The sequence below is a fragment of the Lates calcarifer genome, linkage group LG17 (genome assembly GCF_001640805.2).
Source record: "Lates calcarifer isolate ASB-BC8 linkage group LG17, TLL_Latcal_v3, whole genome shotgun sequence".
Taxonomy (NCBI): domain Eukaryota; kingdom Metazoa; phylum Chordata; class Actinopteri; family Centropomidae; genus Lates; species Lates calcarifer.
The window spans coordinates 26,504,319-26,521,855 of NC_066849.1; the positions used below are offsets into that span (position 1 = coordinate 26,504,319).

General features: G+C 43.1%; 1 protein-coding gene across 1 annotated transcript in view; it reads right to left on the bottom strand.

The window, feature by feature from the left end:
* The window catches only part of mast2 (microtubule associated serine/threonine kinase 2), a 142,188-nt gene that overhangs the window by 22,873 nt on the left and 101,778 nt on the right, over positions 1 to 17,537 (bottom strand). The window contains 5 exon segments of the mRNA XM_051077267.1: positions 397 to 551; positions 1,468 to 1,546; positions 2,293 to 2,313; positions 3,998 to 4,073; positions 11,677 to 11,768. Of these exon segments, the coding sequence (XP_050933224.1) occupies positions 397 to 551; positions 1,468 to 1,546; positions 2,293 to 2,313; positions 3,998 to 4,073; positions 11,677 to 11,768 (423 nt within the window).

Consider the following 17,537-nt stretch of genomic DNA (forward strand, 5'->3'; position numbering starts at 1 on the left):
ACAAAAGATGTTTGAGCTGGAGAGACACAGATCTACAGGTGAACAGGTGAGTCATGTCAGCAGGAGTCCGACTGCTCTGAAGATCTGGGAACACAGTCCTGACAAAACACGTCAGATATTTTCACAACTGGTCACATTCAGCGTTCAGCATCTCGCTGCAGCCAAACAACATTTTATTTATATATGTTCTAAAATAGCATGAGGGAGGTTCGGTGCCATGAAGTTCAGGTTTCTCTTTTTGCAGACAGCAGCTAGAAGACATCAGAGCAAGTGTGTCTTACTGCACTTTCACCTTGGCTTGAGCAATCAGCTGTGACCCAGACTGAGTTTTTCCTCTTGTGGGTGTTTGTAAAGCCAGATCATCAGTGGAGCTTCTAAAAGGCTCAGAGCTCCTACCTGAGGCTGCGGGACCGCGGTCTCATGGCGGGGGAGCGTCGTCCCTCCTCGTCCGTGATGCTCTCGGAGCTGAAGTGCTTGGTGAGGAAGTGCAGCTCGTCCGGCGTGGGCTGGAAGGGCAGCTGGTGCAGCTTCTCCTGAGATGAACAGGAGGACTGTGAGAGGAGGAGCACAGAGGGAGCACAGATTACAACCAGCACTGCAGCTACTGCGGGGAGGTGGGTTAGGCCGGAGCTAGGCTGGGATTAGGACTCGTCTGGGCCAGGTTTGCCTTCACAGTAAGGGTTTAACTAGTTAAAGATGGAAAGCAGGTTAAATCCAACACTAGGGTTAGAGTTAGGATGGAGCTGGACCGGGGCTAAGGCTGGTCTAAAGGCCGGGGTGTGCTCCAAAAGAACTAGCTTGTACAAAATGTCATTCAGACATGTGTGAGGTACAGCAGTGACATGACTCGACTCGGATGAGATGGAGTTTTATCAGATTCTTGTATTGAAATCCTGTGACTCCTCTTTTCAAATCTATGTCCTTTGACCTGCCAATTTATTTGTCTTATCAGGATCAATCTACAGAGGCCTGGTCCTCCATTAGCTCAGTAAGCTAGCAGGCGTGTTAGCAGTCTGGATGTCCGAGTTAAGAGCTTGCACAGCCAGCTAACTCAGCTCACTGCCTTTGAAGCATGCTGGGCCTCATTCTACAGGCGGCAGCTACAGAGAAACTGCACACCGGGGTATTAGGAAGGGAGATGAAGGAACAGCAGAAGGAAAAGGAGGAGGAGGAGGAGGAGGAGGGGGATTAGACCAGAGGGACTGTTGATATGTTCCAGGGAATGAAAGTAGGAAAAAAAAGAGAAAGAGAACGGGAAGCAGAAGAAACACTTGAGGGCATCAGAGGGGAGGAAGCAACGAGAGAGAGGTGGAACAACAAGGGTTTCTATCATAGCTGAGGGAGACTTTGTGGGCTTGTTGCTTTGCAGTTAAGGCAGACAGAGCAGAAAGCACGCACCACAGATCATTAGAAAATAAATACAGCACAGCACAACGTCACACAGAAACAGAGAAACAAGATATTTACCGAGACGGTGGAGCTGGGAGTGTTGGTGCCATAGCCAGAGGAAGGCAACGAGGCCAGAGACCAGCGCCTACCGTCCGTCCTGAGAGAGAGGGAGAACAGTTCATTAAAAAGAGATAAAGATGATAAAACTCAACTCTTATCTTCAATACAACAAACACATTCTCCATGGCAGCCACATCCAGCAGATGCAGCACTGTCACATACAGTGAAAACAGTCATTCAGTTGAAGGAGGGAAAATGCAAACATGAGGATAACATGGAGTCGAATGTGCAGGCAAAGCCATGAGGAGAATCCACTGAGACTCTGCAGACATAAAGTGAAGCATGAATGAAACCCGACAGCCGCTCTGACCCGTCTGCCTTTAAGCCAAAACTGGATTTTACACTTCAAAAATAATTTCAGGTAGATTAAGGTAGTATTTAAGGATAAGGCTGGTGGCTTCCTGTTTATTTTCTCACTGCCGACAAATCCCATGTAAAGACCCACACCAACGCACTTTCTGTCCATCAACAACACAGTACATTCATTTTTAGCATGAGTCTGTACATGGAGCGATAAGAAATATATGTAACATCACCAGCCTCGTCCTTTAAGGAGCCGCTACATCTTAACCAAGGACCCATCTTCCCTTGTTTAGGACCTAAAGGGAAGATGTTCTTCTTCTTTTAAAGTGTTAAGCAGCAGAAGAAGAAGAAGAAGAAGAAGAAGAGACCCTGGAGGGTACGTGTTGATGTTATTCAGAGTGTGTGCGCTCAGCCATGCAGGACGGAGGGGCAGGAAGAGGGAGGGAAAAAAAGGTCTAAGGTCAAAAACTCAGAGGTTACCTGTCAGCCCTGTGTCCGTGACTGTGAGGGAGACAAGACATTTTCTTTTTATAGCTGTTAGCAGCTGTCAGTCACACAGCCTCACACACACATTCTCCAAGCCTGCCCCGCCCCTAATCATGTCCCTGATACTTAGAACTAACAGAGAGCTGAGCTGGTACCAGGCAAACACACACACCTGTACTAGATGAGTAAATTAGAGATTATGACAGAAATAAACTTTATATAGATAAACACAAAAATATGTGAGAAACTAAACTGTGAAATAATCCAACAAATCTAAGTTCATTATTACATTATTACTGTTTTTTTCCAGGAATTATACAAAGCCACAAAGAGAGTCCTCAATAATAATAATAATAAAGTGTATCTCAGTATTTATGCAGTTTCTGTGAGAGTGAATAAAAATGTCAGTGACTACAGAAAAAGAGAAAGAATAAAAAAGAAAAGAATGCCTGATGATGACCAACTCACTGTTTGTTTTTTAAAAAAAGAGAAAGAGAAAACACTCTCCACTGGCAGAGACTGAATGATACAGCAGAAATATCATTTCACTGTCATCACGGCAGCTCTAAGATCATCTCCCTCCTCTGTTTCATATTGTTTCTGATTCAGTGAGGCAGTTTGAGATTTTTGAGAAGAAAAAACAGAGATGTATCTACAGAAGCTGCGGTCTCTGCTCTGTCATATCAAACTCCACCACACGGTGTCGCTGTTGTTCCAGCTGCTGTACTGAGGTCAGCAGCCGGACAGGAAGAGATTTCCATTTCAAATCAACATTAATGCTCTTTTTGGCTGCTGCACTGCTGCCATACAGTGTTTGATGATGTTGAAATGGAAACAGCCCGAGGGCTCGGTTTGACAGTAAAGGTGCGTTACCATGGAAACATCATCATCTTAATGAGGATTTAAGGAGGAGGCTTGCTGAGAATTTCTTCTCCATTTCATCAAACTTTTGTGTGAACTCACATTAACACTTTTTTTTTTTTAAATCTCTGCATTGGATTTTAAAATCACACCAGCGCCTTATGCATGCAGCTATCTGTCACACGTACATGCATAAATGCTCACACACACACACACACACACACACACACACACTCTTTCTCCCTCTCAGTAATTACTATCTGTGCTGAGAGCCAGGACAGATAAGAGCTTTATTAATCCTGGTTTGAGTGACAGCCTCAGAGTGATCATCTACCTCCTCATCAGCTCACTCACTCCCACCACCACCTCCACCACCTCCACCACCACCAGCAGCAGCAGCAGCAGCAGCAGCAGCAGCTCGGCTCTCAAGACGCCGAGGCCACCGAACCATATCACAACACTTCAAATATATCAACATTAAGAGCTGAAGTACAGCTCATCCATTTGGGCACAACTGCTGCTCTTCTGGTCTGATTACAGTGCTCTATGTTGATTTTATTTCGCATTAATTATTATTGACTGTGAAACTGTTACACAGTGAAGAACCTGCTGCTGCTGGAGACGGACTGAGAAGCTGAAACTGACATCTGAGATCCAATAGTTTTTAGTTTGAGGAGTATAAACAGGGCTGTAGCTTGGTTTTTAAGAATACACAGATCATGAAAAAAAGACTTCACCCACGTTTTTATATTATTGATTTTTCTTTCCTACAACATTCCCTGACTCTGTTTTCCAGGTGCGTCCTACAAACACACCTGTGTTGTCATATGTGTCTCACCTGCGTGCAGGAACAAAGGAGAAGTGTGCAGCTGTGTTGGGGGAGAAGTTGCGTGGGCTGTCCAGTGGGCTGGTACCTGAGAGACAGAGAGGAGGGAGGGAAACAAAAGGAAGAGGAGATGAATATACCGTACATCCTCTGTGTCCATGTATTTACCACATCCAACAAACTGACACAGCAGCTCAGGAACAAGCTCAACACACAGAATGAGCTGAAACAGATGTCGGACATTTTTTAGAAATGCTGCCATTTTCAAAATGACAGAGATAATCTGGAGTGGAGCTGAGTGAACAGAACCACTAACAGAAATGTGTGAAAAGGGAAGACATGTTTCTAAATCCACACTTGTTTCCTTTTTAGCAGGTACAGGCTACGAGCATGGTGAGGTAGGAGGAGTTATTTTGGGCGTCTGGTGCACTAGAAGTGGAGGTCCTTGTTATTTTCTAAAGGGACCGTGTTAGATGAGCGACGGCTCTTTAAAGCTTGGATGGAGATGAAACTCTCTAAATCAACAGCGAGCCGAAGCTGAAGGTGATAAAACATTCAGCAGTTTGAAATCAGATGATTTCAGCAGCTACGAAGCAGACGCAAAAACACCACGGATGATTCACATCGAGGTGGAACAGGTTTCTTTTTCTGACAAACTGAAAGACAAAGGAGAAAATAATGGGCCTCTCTGTGAAAGCACAGTGCATATGTGAAGTGTTGTGCTTGGTCCTTTGTCCTCCCTCCATTTTCCATCCTCCTCTGGCCCCTCAACAGGACAAGAGCAGCGTGAGAGAGAGGAAGAATGCGAACGGAGGATTTACAGAGGGAAGAGAAGAATCTGAAGTGACGAGGATGAATTAAACTGAGAGACAGAAATAAAGAGGCCGTAATAAAGGACAGAGAGCGACGGACACTCAGAGTTTGATGGAGTGTCTCATTATGTGAACGGGAGCTGAGAGGAAGGTGGAGGAATAAGAGGGCAGACTCATCTGTCTCCTTCATCTGAGTGGGTTCAGATAAAGGAGGTGAAACTCTGTTTACACCCACTGCTACACAACTGAGAAGATGCAGAGATAAATGAACTAAAGAAAAGAATTTCAGCCTTGAACAGAAAAACACGAGAGAGACGACGACCAACAGTCTCACAATGACGGAGTCATTTTTAGATATTTCAGGTCACGTCCTTTAAAACGTCGAATGAATAAAGTGAATTCTTAACTTCCTGTTCATCACTGTATGGAACAGTTATGACTGCTGTGTATTAAACACTGTAAAAGTTTATTATTATTCTGGTGACACAGTCAAGGCCTCCTGTAAGAAGGGCTCCACTGAAAGAGTGTTTGGTTTGACTTTGTGATTTCTATTTATTAAATTAGATTTTTTTAGATTCTCTGTTTTGATGGTCAACAGTGTAAGAATGTGACCTGTGTGTTAATGCCTGGAAGCAAACCATATTTACATCAGGATAGATAAAGTTGAAGCATCTAAAGAGTTTCTGCTGAAGTCAAAGATTTAAATCATTAAAAATATATTAGAAATTAATGAATCACATCTATTATTATATGCAGAATAAGCAATTCAGTCTGGTAACAGTCGACTTTTAAATCAGGTCCAACACTGAGAAAAACATTTCCATGCAACAATGAACGATGTGACCTGACACTCAGAAAACAGACGAGCCTCTTCTGAATAAACCTGAGATTATTTAATAAACAAAGTGACACATCCATATGTGAGCAGAGTAATGGATACGAATAATCAAGGGCAGCCTATCAACGGGGAGACACAGCGCTCTGAGTGCTGGTGTGTAACTAATAATTCAGCAGAGAGAAGGGTGAAGGGGCGAGGGTGAACGACACACACACACAAACAGATGGATGGGAGAGGGAAGGCTGGCGGCCTCAGAAACAGGAGGGGAGATTAAGTAGTCGGACATTTCCACATCAATTATGCATTTTCCTCAGCAGCACGTCTGGACAGAGCAGAAACTCAAATATTAATACCAGAGTCTCTGTCCCGGTCTGTGGCCGTGACAGCAGAACATGGACGCACATACTCCAGCGAACACGTGTGTTATTAGTCAAACAGGCTGCTTGTTAGTGTCTGCTGCGCTGGTGTGAAGCGTCTCCTGAGTGGACGTCGCTGAGGTTACATGTACAGGACACAGAGGTCTCACTGGGGCTGTTACCAGGCTCAGTCACTGCACCGTCACACTTCAGGGCCACAGATGTGTGTGTGTGTGTGTGTGTGTGGACCATTAGTCAGTGTAAGGCTCGTTCACAGACACAAGAATCCATCTCTCTCTGTAAAGACAAATCACACAGCAGTCATGTGTGAAGAGGAGAGCCTGTAGGATGGTCAGGGCTTCTCAGATATATATATATGATTATGTGTCTTAGCCGTTAGCTTAGCATTAGCTTGGCAGAGCTTAGAAATGTTCAAATATTCTGAGCATAAACACCAAACATCCCTCTGGTTCTAGTTTCTCTGGGAAAAGCTGACATCGTTAGTCAATTAATTTCCAAAACTTTAAGGTCCATCGCTGCCTTAAAAACGTGACTTCACTCGAAACAGATAATGTAACATCATGAGAGACTTAAACAACAAATGATCATTAGTTTAACGACTTGTATAACCCATCTTCAAGTTGAGTTTACTCATGTTTTTAAGACAATGAAAGTTTTAAGGGAATCAACTGCACCACCTGTCCCAGACACGTCTTTGATTTTACTGTCGCCACAAATACGATGTGTTTGGTGTTGGTGGTGGGAGATGAAGAGAATCCACTGAAGGAGAAGAATTCAGATATTATTTTGTTGCAGATGTATGATTATTGGTGTATGTGTGGGCTGATGTTTACGTGCTGCATCATTTGACCACTACAGAGCGTTTTTCAACTGGATGACTGCTGTTTGTTATAATAATATGTTTCAGGGAACATTTTGTATCTGCCAGTGGAGTCGGACTAAACAGGCTGAACGTCACGGCTCGACACAAGAGGCGAGGCTCGAGGAGTCACCTTTGGTTCAGCCATGTCCAGAGAGGTGTCTACCCAGGTAACACTTGTCTGAGATCAGCTGTGTCTTCTGCACACACCTGGACACAGGGTGGAGAAGGGTCAGATTTAGTCTCTTCTGCTCACGTGGTGTTTTGGGGGCGGCACGCCAAACGCCACCTATTCCTCACAGAGGTCACTTATTCCAGCACTGAACTGATTTTAGAAACAGCACACACCACAGTCATGTGACGTCCACAGGGGTCCAGACTGGCTTTCAGCATGTTGACATACTTGTTACAGAAAAATCAATCTTAAAATACATTTGAATAATACTTTCCACTTCTATGCGGATCGTATTTTCAGACTGAATAATGAATCAGAGTGAAATGTAAATTACAGCTGAGCGTACCTGGTAGGCGGTCTCATCACAACAGGTAAAGAAGCTGCTTCACTGTCACATTTTCAGACAGTTTTGTGCAGCAGAGTGAAGTGACACTGACCTACTTTAGTGAGAAATATACCGGCGTATGAGATACATGCAAATGTAATATCTGCTTTGTGCCTCTTCAGTCTCGCTCCCTCGCTGCCTCTCCAGGGAGAGTGTGGTTGGGATAACAAAATACAGCTATAATTGGGGAGGGGGTGGAAAGAAAGGCAGAAAAAAAAACCTTGTATTTTCTTGGGAGTGTGTGACAAGAAGCTGAACAAGAGAAAAGCCTGATTCTTTCTTCACTCTGTCCCTCATTACAATTACAAAGACGAGTGGTGGATTGTTTGACAGAATTCATCAGAAGTCAAAGCACACGGAGCTGCCAATCATCAGCTGACCTTTACCAAATAACAGCCCGCCGTCAGCCAGGAGGAGCTGAGGAGAGCTCAGGGTGGGTGGAGAGGAGGAGAAAGAGAAGATGTAGAAGAGGAGAGGAGGGAGGAAAATGAAAGTAGATGTTATGGAGAGGGAGAGGATGAGTGGGAGAAATGAAGGAGACAGCGGGTGAGACAATGAGAGAGGAATTTATGCAGACTTTCAACATTTAATAAAAGTCATTTTTTGGAGAGGACCGGTCCTCATCAGCCCCTCAGGATATTAGACTTTGAGGAATCTCCATTTGATTAGCAGTAAATGGCTGCATGATTGGAACCATGATGAAATTCATGATTAGGGCCAGAGAGAGAGACTGAGAGAAAAAAAAAAGCAATCATCTACGTATAAAGACGGTCTCTGGGAACGAAGGGAAGGGTTTAATGGCCCCCAGTGGTGCATATTAATCAGTAAAGTACCCGCCAACAGTGAGATATCACAGCCTTCGTTTTAAGAGATAAAGGCTTCTGTTAAAGTGTCAGTTTCTGCAGAGGTGGAGCCAGAATGAGGCTGAAACTTCCATTTAAGCCTAGAAGCCGAGCGGGTGGTTCTGAAGCAACAGGAGAACAAAATGAAAAACAGCGACATTAATTAGTGATATTTAATTAGCGGTGTTTATTTCCTCGGCAGGGTCTGACACGCAGAGAAGACAGGACCCGCAAGGCCGAGACTGCGAGACTGGTGTTACCATGGCAACACAGCAGCCACAGCAGTCAGGTGGATGAAGACGGAGACGACAGGAAGGAGGAAAAGAGGAGGAGATGGAGGAATGCAGCGAGTGGAGGAGTATTAAGGACACAGACGTCCTCTCTGTCGGACATTTCTACCTCTAAGGCTGCTTATTCATTTCATATTTCATCTACAAAATGTCAAAAAATAAAGATAACAACACCTCATACTGCATGTTCCTTAAGTTCCTAATGGTTTGAAATGGTCCATTTAGTCTCATTGGAGTTGATTTATTTCTGCTGAAATCAAACTTCTCGTGTGAATGAGATTTTCTGTCCCAGTTCCCACGATTTCCTCATTCCCTACAAAAAAAAAACAAACTTTTTTCTGCCTCTTATTAGCCTCAAATATGGAGCTGAGGCACATTTTCTCTTTCACACTAACCAAGGCTGTTTGAAAATGAAGAAACATCTGATGTGAACAGCTGCATTTAAAATTCATGATGGATTATACACAGTTTTACCGAGAAAAATCAACTCCTTCAATATTCTCTCTCTTCAAAAACACAGTACTTTACAGTGAGCAGCAAATTTAGTTTTTACAGTTTGTTATTTTACAAAACCATATCCCAAAAACATCTATAAAATGCAACAGACAGTTCTTTACTTGCTCCATCGTAGGAGATTTTTGAGTCATAATATATAAATGTATAAATGTGGACACACAGGAAATAGTGAGTCTGGACTTTGTTGGGGTCAACACCTTGGAATTAGATGTATTTACACAGACATCATAGGAACCTAAGTTTGTATTCCTGCTGGTTTTACTGTCAGGAAACTGGGCTCCTGATATTTTGACTGACAGTGAGATACAGCAATTTATTTACACAAAAGCATCACTTTAACAAAGTGGGTGGAGCAGCAGTGTTTCAGTGAGAAGCTTGAATATCAGTGTGTTTTGTAAATGTATTCGTATGTTCAAGCAGACAGGACTGGATAAAAGCCATTTCAGCAAAACCACTTATTAAAACAAAGTGTGTGTGTGTAGGTGTGTGTGTGTAGTGACTGACAGGTTGGTGACTTCTATTATTTCCTGAGCAGGAAATGAGACGTGTGCAACTGTCTGTCAGGTGAGCACAAACACACACCGTTAATGAGGACCCCTCTCTCTCTCTCTCTCTCTCTCTCTCTCTCTCTCTCTCTCTCTCTCTCCACAGAGTAAGATATAATTGTCGATATTTTATCATCTTTCCATCTTTCATATCCATCCTGCCGTCTTTCTCTCCTACCATTCACTCACTGTCCGACCCATTTTTTATTTCGTCTTTCCAATCTATAGTTCGACTCCCTCGCTCGCTCCCCTTCAGTCACCATCAATCAATATCACTGTTATTCATCTCTTTTCCATCTCTCTCTCTTTACATTTGAAGGGTGGAGGAGGAGGGTGGGAGGAGGAGGAGGAGGGTGGGAGTGAGTGGGTGGGCTGCTGATGGTGGTAGATTTTGGAGGGTGGGGGGGTTTAAGTGTGTGTCTTACATGCTGTCAGGCGTGTTCAACAGAAATCCTGTCAGTGCTCATTTCATCTGCCACTAGACACACACACACACACACACACACACACACACACAGCTGGGGCACACACACAAAATATGCGCAGACACACACCTTCAATATGTGTGTGTGTGGTGCTTGTGAGAGGAGCCATGGCTGCTTCCTCACAGAAGCAGACTCAGTTATTATTTGACAAAGGCTGGAATCAGCATTTTTACATCCATTCGTGGATTGTTTTTTCAATAATCTGCTATACATATACATATCTTAATAATAAGTGAATCTGATGTTTAACTGCTGGAAAATCATTTTCTGTTGATGAGGCAGAGGTCAAGTGACCTCTGAGAAACATGGCCGACAAGGTAACAGCAATTTCAGCCTGACCAATGCAGCATTTTGGGCCAGATGCAGATATTGATGTGATATATCACCATGTATTTTTTTTCTTACATGATCACATAAAATACACAATTATTAGTACCATTAACACCTATTTCCTAACGGCAGAGGCTGCTGTTGAAACCCACACAGGGTTTGCTTTACATTTAGTCTTTAAATAACCGTGGCCAAGATATTTACTGAGTAGGACATTTGACAGTTGAAAAATAAACTTGTCAGCGCTCTCAGAAATACAGTACCACAGATAAGCTAAAAATCAGCAAGGTTAGACCAATATATCAGCCAGGCTTCAACAACGATATAACTATTGATTTTTCTTAAGCTGAATTTATATGATCTGTCTTATACCCATACGCCCTATCAATCAAATCAATCAGAAGCTGATAGTTTTATTACTTTAGAATGAATGAACAAGGTCTCCAGGCAGAACACTCTCAGTTCACACAAATATAACCAACAAAATTAAAGTGTGTTTTTTTAGAAATCTGGTTTCCCTGAGCAGCAGCCTACAGTACTTCAGTCTGTGCATTAATCCATGCAATCAAATATCTGGCTGTGCTGTGCTCAGTGTGTAGCCCCAAGTGTTAATTGAGCTTTGTTGGTGTGTGATAGTAAACAACACGACTCCTTGTAACACACCTCACCTGCTGTTACTACAAACACCTTCCAGCCAGAGAGGAACGAGTGAACGTCGCTGAAAATAAAGGTGGTATAACAACAACTTCAACAGATACTGATCTTTTTGTTTCATTCATTCATCAGCTACTGCTGTGCTGTCTACGGGGCCTAAAGATGGTGGCTGGTGTCTCTGTCCAACACTTTGGTCCAGAGGGAGACATCTCAACATGTCTCAACGAGGTTGCTATAAAAATTGCTGTGGATATCCATCATCTCCAGAGGGCGAATCTAATGCTGCATCTATTTAATTCTTTTATATTCGTTCGTCTTCAGCCTTTAAAAAACATCTTAAAACTGGTTTATACATTGAATAGACACATGACTGACGTTGTACCCAGACGTGCACCTCTGTAGAAATTTAACTATGTTCCATTTCTAACTGTTGTTCTGTATTTAGCAAGTCCAACATGAAGGACGTGAAGAACCTCAACACGGTGTCACAGGAACCCGACGGTGCACATATGAAGGCTTTACATCGATTCAATACAGAAGTAGAAACCAAGAGAGTACATATATGTGTGTGTGTGTGTGTTACCTGTGTGTCCATGCAGAGGTGAGTGTGGTCGTGGCAGGGTGGGGGAGGTGCTGGACGTCACAATCAGGCTCTTCCTGTTGCTCGTCCGACAGCTGAGGACAGATGTGAAACATTAAAACTCTGCTTTCTGTGTCATACAGTACAGTACAACAGCTCGAATTTAAAGGAGCTTTGCAATGAACCACACACAGATTTCCACGCTGTCATGCTGCACAGATGCACATTAGGAAAACACACCTTCACCTGACACAGTGTCATGAATGTAAAAATCAGTCATTTGTTCTGGTTCCAAAAATGGCAGAACACTCCCTGCAGCTCTGCGTCCAGAACAGCAGGTGACCACTCTGGCTGTCGGGCGCACATCTGACACATCAGACGGCGCACATGTGCACTGCTGGTGAGCGCGCAGATGTTACAGCTTCACTCAGGCGTCCTTCACACCAGAGGACGGCGATGACACACACAGACACTCACACGACACACAGCCAACAGTCACAACTACTGACGGAAACGACAGAAACATTTTATTTCAGTTCACCTTGAGTCAGTCCAACACAAATAACAGACATTCTGTTAGTCCTACATTTGCTTAGTGAACATGTGTTGGTTGTAACTAAATATGGCTGGAGCAAATTCGTCCACAGGTGTTAATAATACAGAGGAGACGGGGATGTCCATCAGTTTCTAATGGGCCGATCTAAACACAGAGTACAGCAGCCCTGACTCCACAATTACAGTTATTTGTCACAGATCTTCAAGAGGAGACAACAGCACCAACTCCCCTTTAAGAAAACTGACATTTTATTAACACAATATAATGCTGCCAGCTCTCTGCTCCAACACATGAATATTTATAGTTTATACTGAGGCAAAAACATGATGATCAGTATTTATGTTTTTAATCTGCTGCATGCAGTTTCATATGAACATCCTTAGACCTTTTATTTTGCTTTGGTTGCACCTATACACTTGTTTTTATCTGTTATTTGGTGTCTTGTTGGCTTTTATCGCTTGGTCATGAGAGAAATTTTCATTTCAGCTGAAATGATAAAAGGCATTATAAATGTGGACTGCAAATGGGTTTTGGTTTTTGTCAGTGATTCAGGCTTTTTGAAAACACCACTCCTCCTCACTTCCACTGGAGTATTATATTAGAAAAATGTCAATCCAGGCTCTATCGCTAATGGCTGAACAGTCATTATGAGGTAGATCCTGCAGTGAAATGGTTAGACTTCAGCTCCCCTCTGGGCTGAGATGACTGTGTATTTGTTGTGTATATATGTGTGTGTGTGGGTGTGTGCAGATGCTGCTGCACAAAAGATGCTTGTAGAAAAAAGAGCAATCTGCTTTAAAGCTGTGACATCCGTCCCCAGACAGAAGGGAAGAGGAGGAAATGAAGCGACAGTCTTCACACCTAACCGGCTCCAACACACCCACAGGTCGAGCTCACTAGATTTTTCCACTTTGTTGTTTGCTCTGAAGCTCAGACGCGAGCGTGTCCGTAATGAGGCGAGGCGAGGCTCGTTACGCTCGCAGAGGAAATTACAGATGGAGGAGGAGGCTGTGATGAGGCCTCCAGGTAGACAATGATGATGTTTTGCTGAAGTAACACATTTGTGGGGCACAAGTCCAAAACACTGGTAGAATATGATGAGAATTGAGATAGATGCCATTGTTATTTTCAGTGGATCCACATCAAGTTCCCCAGGGATCTACTCTGGGTCCCGTCATAATGACAGTTCATCACACTGCTCTAATCCGTCTCTATGCTGATGATGACACGTTCTTACATTGTAAATCTCAATCTGTTGAACAACTGCAGCTCCAGAGAGCAACTGTAACATGAAGCAAATTTAAAATGAAGAGTAAACCAAATTTATATTGTCTTTTAATAGAGAAACAAAAAGTCACTCTGCAACAGAGCTTGTATCTACTAAGTAAATCAGGGTATACACAGAGACCTTTTCTATATGTTAACACCTTGAAGCCACTTTAAACCATAGCCGCTATTATACACTGATTTTGAGATTGTAAAACTTGACATGGTGAAGTTGGCTATGTTAAATGGCTTCTTCTTTTTGTCTGTTTTAATTGCGTCTATTTGTTATTTCCTACTTTGTAGTGCTGTAGTCTACAGACAAATTTAAGTATGTGCTTCTTTTCTCCAGCATAAAAAATCCTGGAAAAAACTGCATTTGCTTTCAGACTTTTCTCCCGCACTTTGCTTTTCGAGGTTAACGTACCTTGACATCTGCTTTTGTCAGGTGTTTTTCTGTGGTTTTGTAGCTTCGACGACAGACAAAGACAGCTGGTAATTATAGTGAAGAGCACCCACAGTCCAAGCATTACAAAAATTTGACAGAGATTTTCTGCTAAGATGAATTAAATCTGGCCACAGTTACTGTTTCAAAGATGGATTAATGAGTGTATTTCTTGTCATTTATTTCCTCCATATGTTTGTTTGTGAATCAGATTGTTTAAAATCCACAACAATCTTATTAACTTCTGAGTAATCCAGATAAGAATCAGCACCTTTAAACATGTTCAACAGCTTCCTTCAGGCCCTGCTGTATGTATTTTTCTAAATGTGAAGAACATATCTTTAGTGAAGATATGGACACACACACACACACACACAGATGGGTTCTTCTGACGGGGCTCTGGCAGTACCGGCAGGTGTCGGCACACTAGCAGCGTGTGTGCGTTGTGTTAATTGGCTCATCACATCTGCTGGCTGTAATTATGTAGTTGTGTAGTGTAGTGTTTCCGACAGGCCGAACCCGCCTGGATGATCACAAGACACATGACCCACATGAGGCGACTGGGGCTGAAATCTTTGCTACAGTCAAACGATCAGTGTGACGTCTCTTTTTCAGGCTCATCTCTGCTGTTTCTATTGTTGTGACGGCCAGTTTGACTTTTAGGCCTTTTAGGATAACTCTAATATTTCTGAACCTGTGTCTTTTTTTTCCTCCCGCTACCAGACTCCATTGATCTTTCTGGTTAAACAAAAAAAACTCTTACTCTTTAATAAAAAACTATCTCTGTAGGAATCATATCCATAAAGTCAGACATTTATAATAACAATCTGAGTCAGTGGCAAAAACCAGCACTGTAGTGGACGTACTTTGACGCGGACAAGTGCACCATCTGATTACATTGCAGCAGCTGTTTAGCGTTGACTGTTAACATCATTGTTGCTCAAGGTTTTTGTTCCTCTCGATCATTTACACCACAAAACATCGGAGTAAGGTTTAGGTGACGGTGAGGGTTGGGGAATATTAGCTGTTTGATATATGACAGGCTTGTGTCTAATTCACACACCCACTTGACAAATAATTGCTGCATGTAATGTATATATGGCATGCTGCGTGTGTGTGTGTGTGTTTGTGCCATCTGTTGAGATGTGCAGCATCAGCGGTTTGAACATAGCGTGTGGTCTGCACACACACAAACACACACACACACCTGTATGAAGGATGAGCTGCCGTGCTGGATATTCACTGATGTGTGCTCAGGGAATTTCTTCATCTTACACACAAGACACACTCACACACACACGCATGTGGTTCTACTGCTCTTTACCTTTTTCTCAATTTTCCGGGGAAGTGTGATGGAATTGTGCACTTTGTCTGAACTCATAAAGAGCTGGGCTCGGAAGCATTTTTAACACACACTGCAAACACACGCCTACACAAATACATGAGGTGCCCTCAGGCAGGTGAGGTGAAGCACATCATTAGAACAGTTAAATCCTGAGAGAGACAGGTAAAGTGTGTGTCTCCCAGGTGTGGCCAGAAACAAGTCTGCAGTATTCACCACAGCCCACAATACTGAAGTGTCGGGCTGAATGAACAACAGTCGCACTCTTTACCCAATCATATGGCTAAAAATGTAAAGTTTGTCCTGTGGGCGGCGTTAGAAAAGAAAGGTCACCGGGTCACTCAGATCAAAAGGGTTCATCCTCTGGGGGAGAAGTAAATGTCATGTCAGTCTGCCCTCGCTGAAATGTTGCAGGTCAAGTTGACATTTTGACCTGATGTTGGCACTGAAAATAGCTCCATGTCTAAAATGTAAACTGCTCTTCCTCTGTTTTTTTGTGCAAGTGGAACGTTTAGCTTGGTGACGGCATTAAAGTGCAGATCAAGGGGAAACCAAAAAGCTATGATTTCAGTAATGCCTCATTTTATAACGCAGGTCCAGTAATGTCCAAATAATTTTTACTGGTTTATTTCCAGAAAGAAATCCTTGTAAAGCTGCTGAAATAACTGGAAAATGACTTCAGTCTGACAGGAATCCAAAGACCAAAGTAAGTAATGGAAGATTCAGATCCCTGCAGGAAACCAGATGCTCACTGGTGTTTTGGGGTGAGTTGCACTGTCCAATCAAAACTGGACAGTTCCTACAGAAACAGGTACATTTACAAAGATATTTTTGCCACCTGCAGCTGATTTACCACCGACGGCAAAGCCAAGCTCAAGTCTTATCCAAGGAAAGGAGGATTTTGAGCCGACTATGACATTACAGAAAAGGTCAGGATGGATGGAACCGAGCAAAAGGATGTACAGAAAGAGGAAGGGAGGAAGTAAAAAGGAAGGAAGAGAAGAACAAATGTGAACCTTTAACAGGCGAGGACATGAAGGAGACTCGGAGCCTGCAGCACTGTGATACTCCCACTGAGACCAAAGCTTGGTTCAGTTTGTGTAGGTTAATTTCCAGTGACTGTCGCTCACTCTGCTGCTGTTCACCAGCTAATGAACAAAGCCCAGCGGCCGCCTCATGAATATGGATTTACGTCTGAGGCATCAAATGCAGCCGTCAAACGTCTGAGGAGGAAAAGAAGAAGTGACGCGGCTGCAGAAGTTGGACTCAGGGGGTGTGAGAAAGACGAGCAGGAGACAGGGAGGGGTGACGGTCGAAAAGGGGACGGGACATGCATCAAGTAGATACAAGGAGCTGTCTAAATGTTGGACACCTTACTGACTTCCTGTCTGGGTGGATGGTGGAGATACTCACTGTGTTTTCACACAAATGTAGCTGCTGCAGCACAGTTTGACTCTCTGAGGAAGTGTGGGCTTCTACTTTCTTTCTCCTGCAGGCACTTTGGATCCCTACTGGGGAAACATGTTTCCATTATGCAGAAACGACTGAAGGCAATAATTCTGTGCATGTGTGTGTGTGTTTGTGGGCGAAGTGTGCGTTTACATGTGTCTTGTCTCCATCAAAGCAGCCGCCTGTCAGGTAACAGCACAGAGAATGAGAGCTGCTCAGTTTTTATTACTTCACCCTGAGAATCCTTACGTTCTGCTTCAGCTGCTGTAGTTTTCTGTGGTGGCACATTTAAAGGAGCAGTTCAACATTTTGGGATGATGGAAGTCAATCTCATATCTGTGTGTTACGTCCAGGTTCAATAAATGACATATAATGTGTTAACTAATGACTTTCTCTTCATGCTAGGTGTTTCCCCCTGCTTCCAGTCTTTATGCTATGCTAGGCTAACTGACTCCGGCTCTATGTTATTCTGCTCTGACCATCTCACTCTCAGGATAGAAATCAAATAATCATATTTCCCATAATACTGAACTCGTCTTTTTAAATATATTATCATTGATCAGAGTCACAGAGTCATAGTTTGATATGTGGTATAAGATTTGTGCTGTATTTGGATTTTTTTCAGAGCTAGATCTTTTAACGCTGATGTTTTTTTAATGACTTTTATGTGCAGAGAGAAAGAAGATGGATCATGTTGGTAAACGACAGAAACCTGAGTCAAAAGAAAGAGCAGGCAGTTATATTTAAATGTTTGCACATGTGTGTTTACTCATGTTTTACCTCCAATATGAGCAGCTGCCTATAACCTC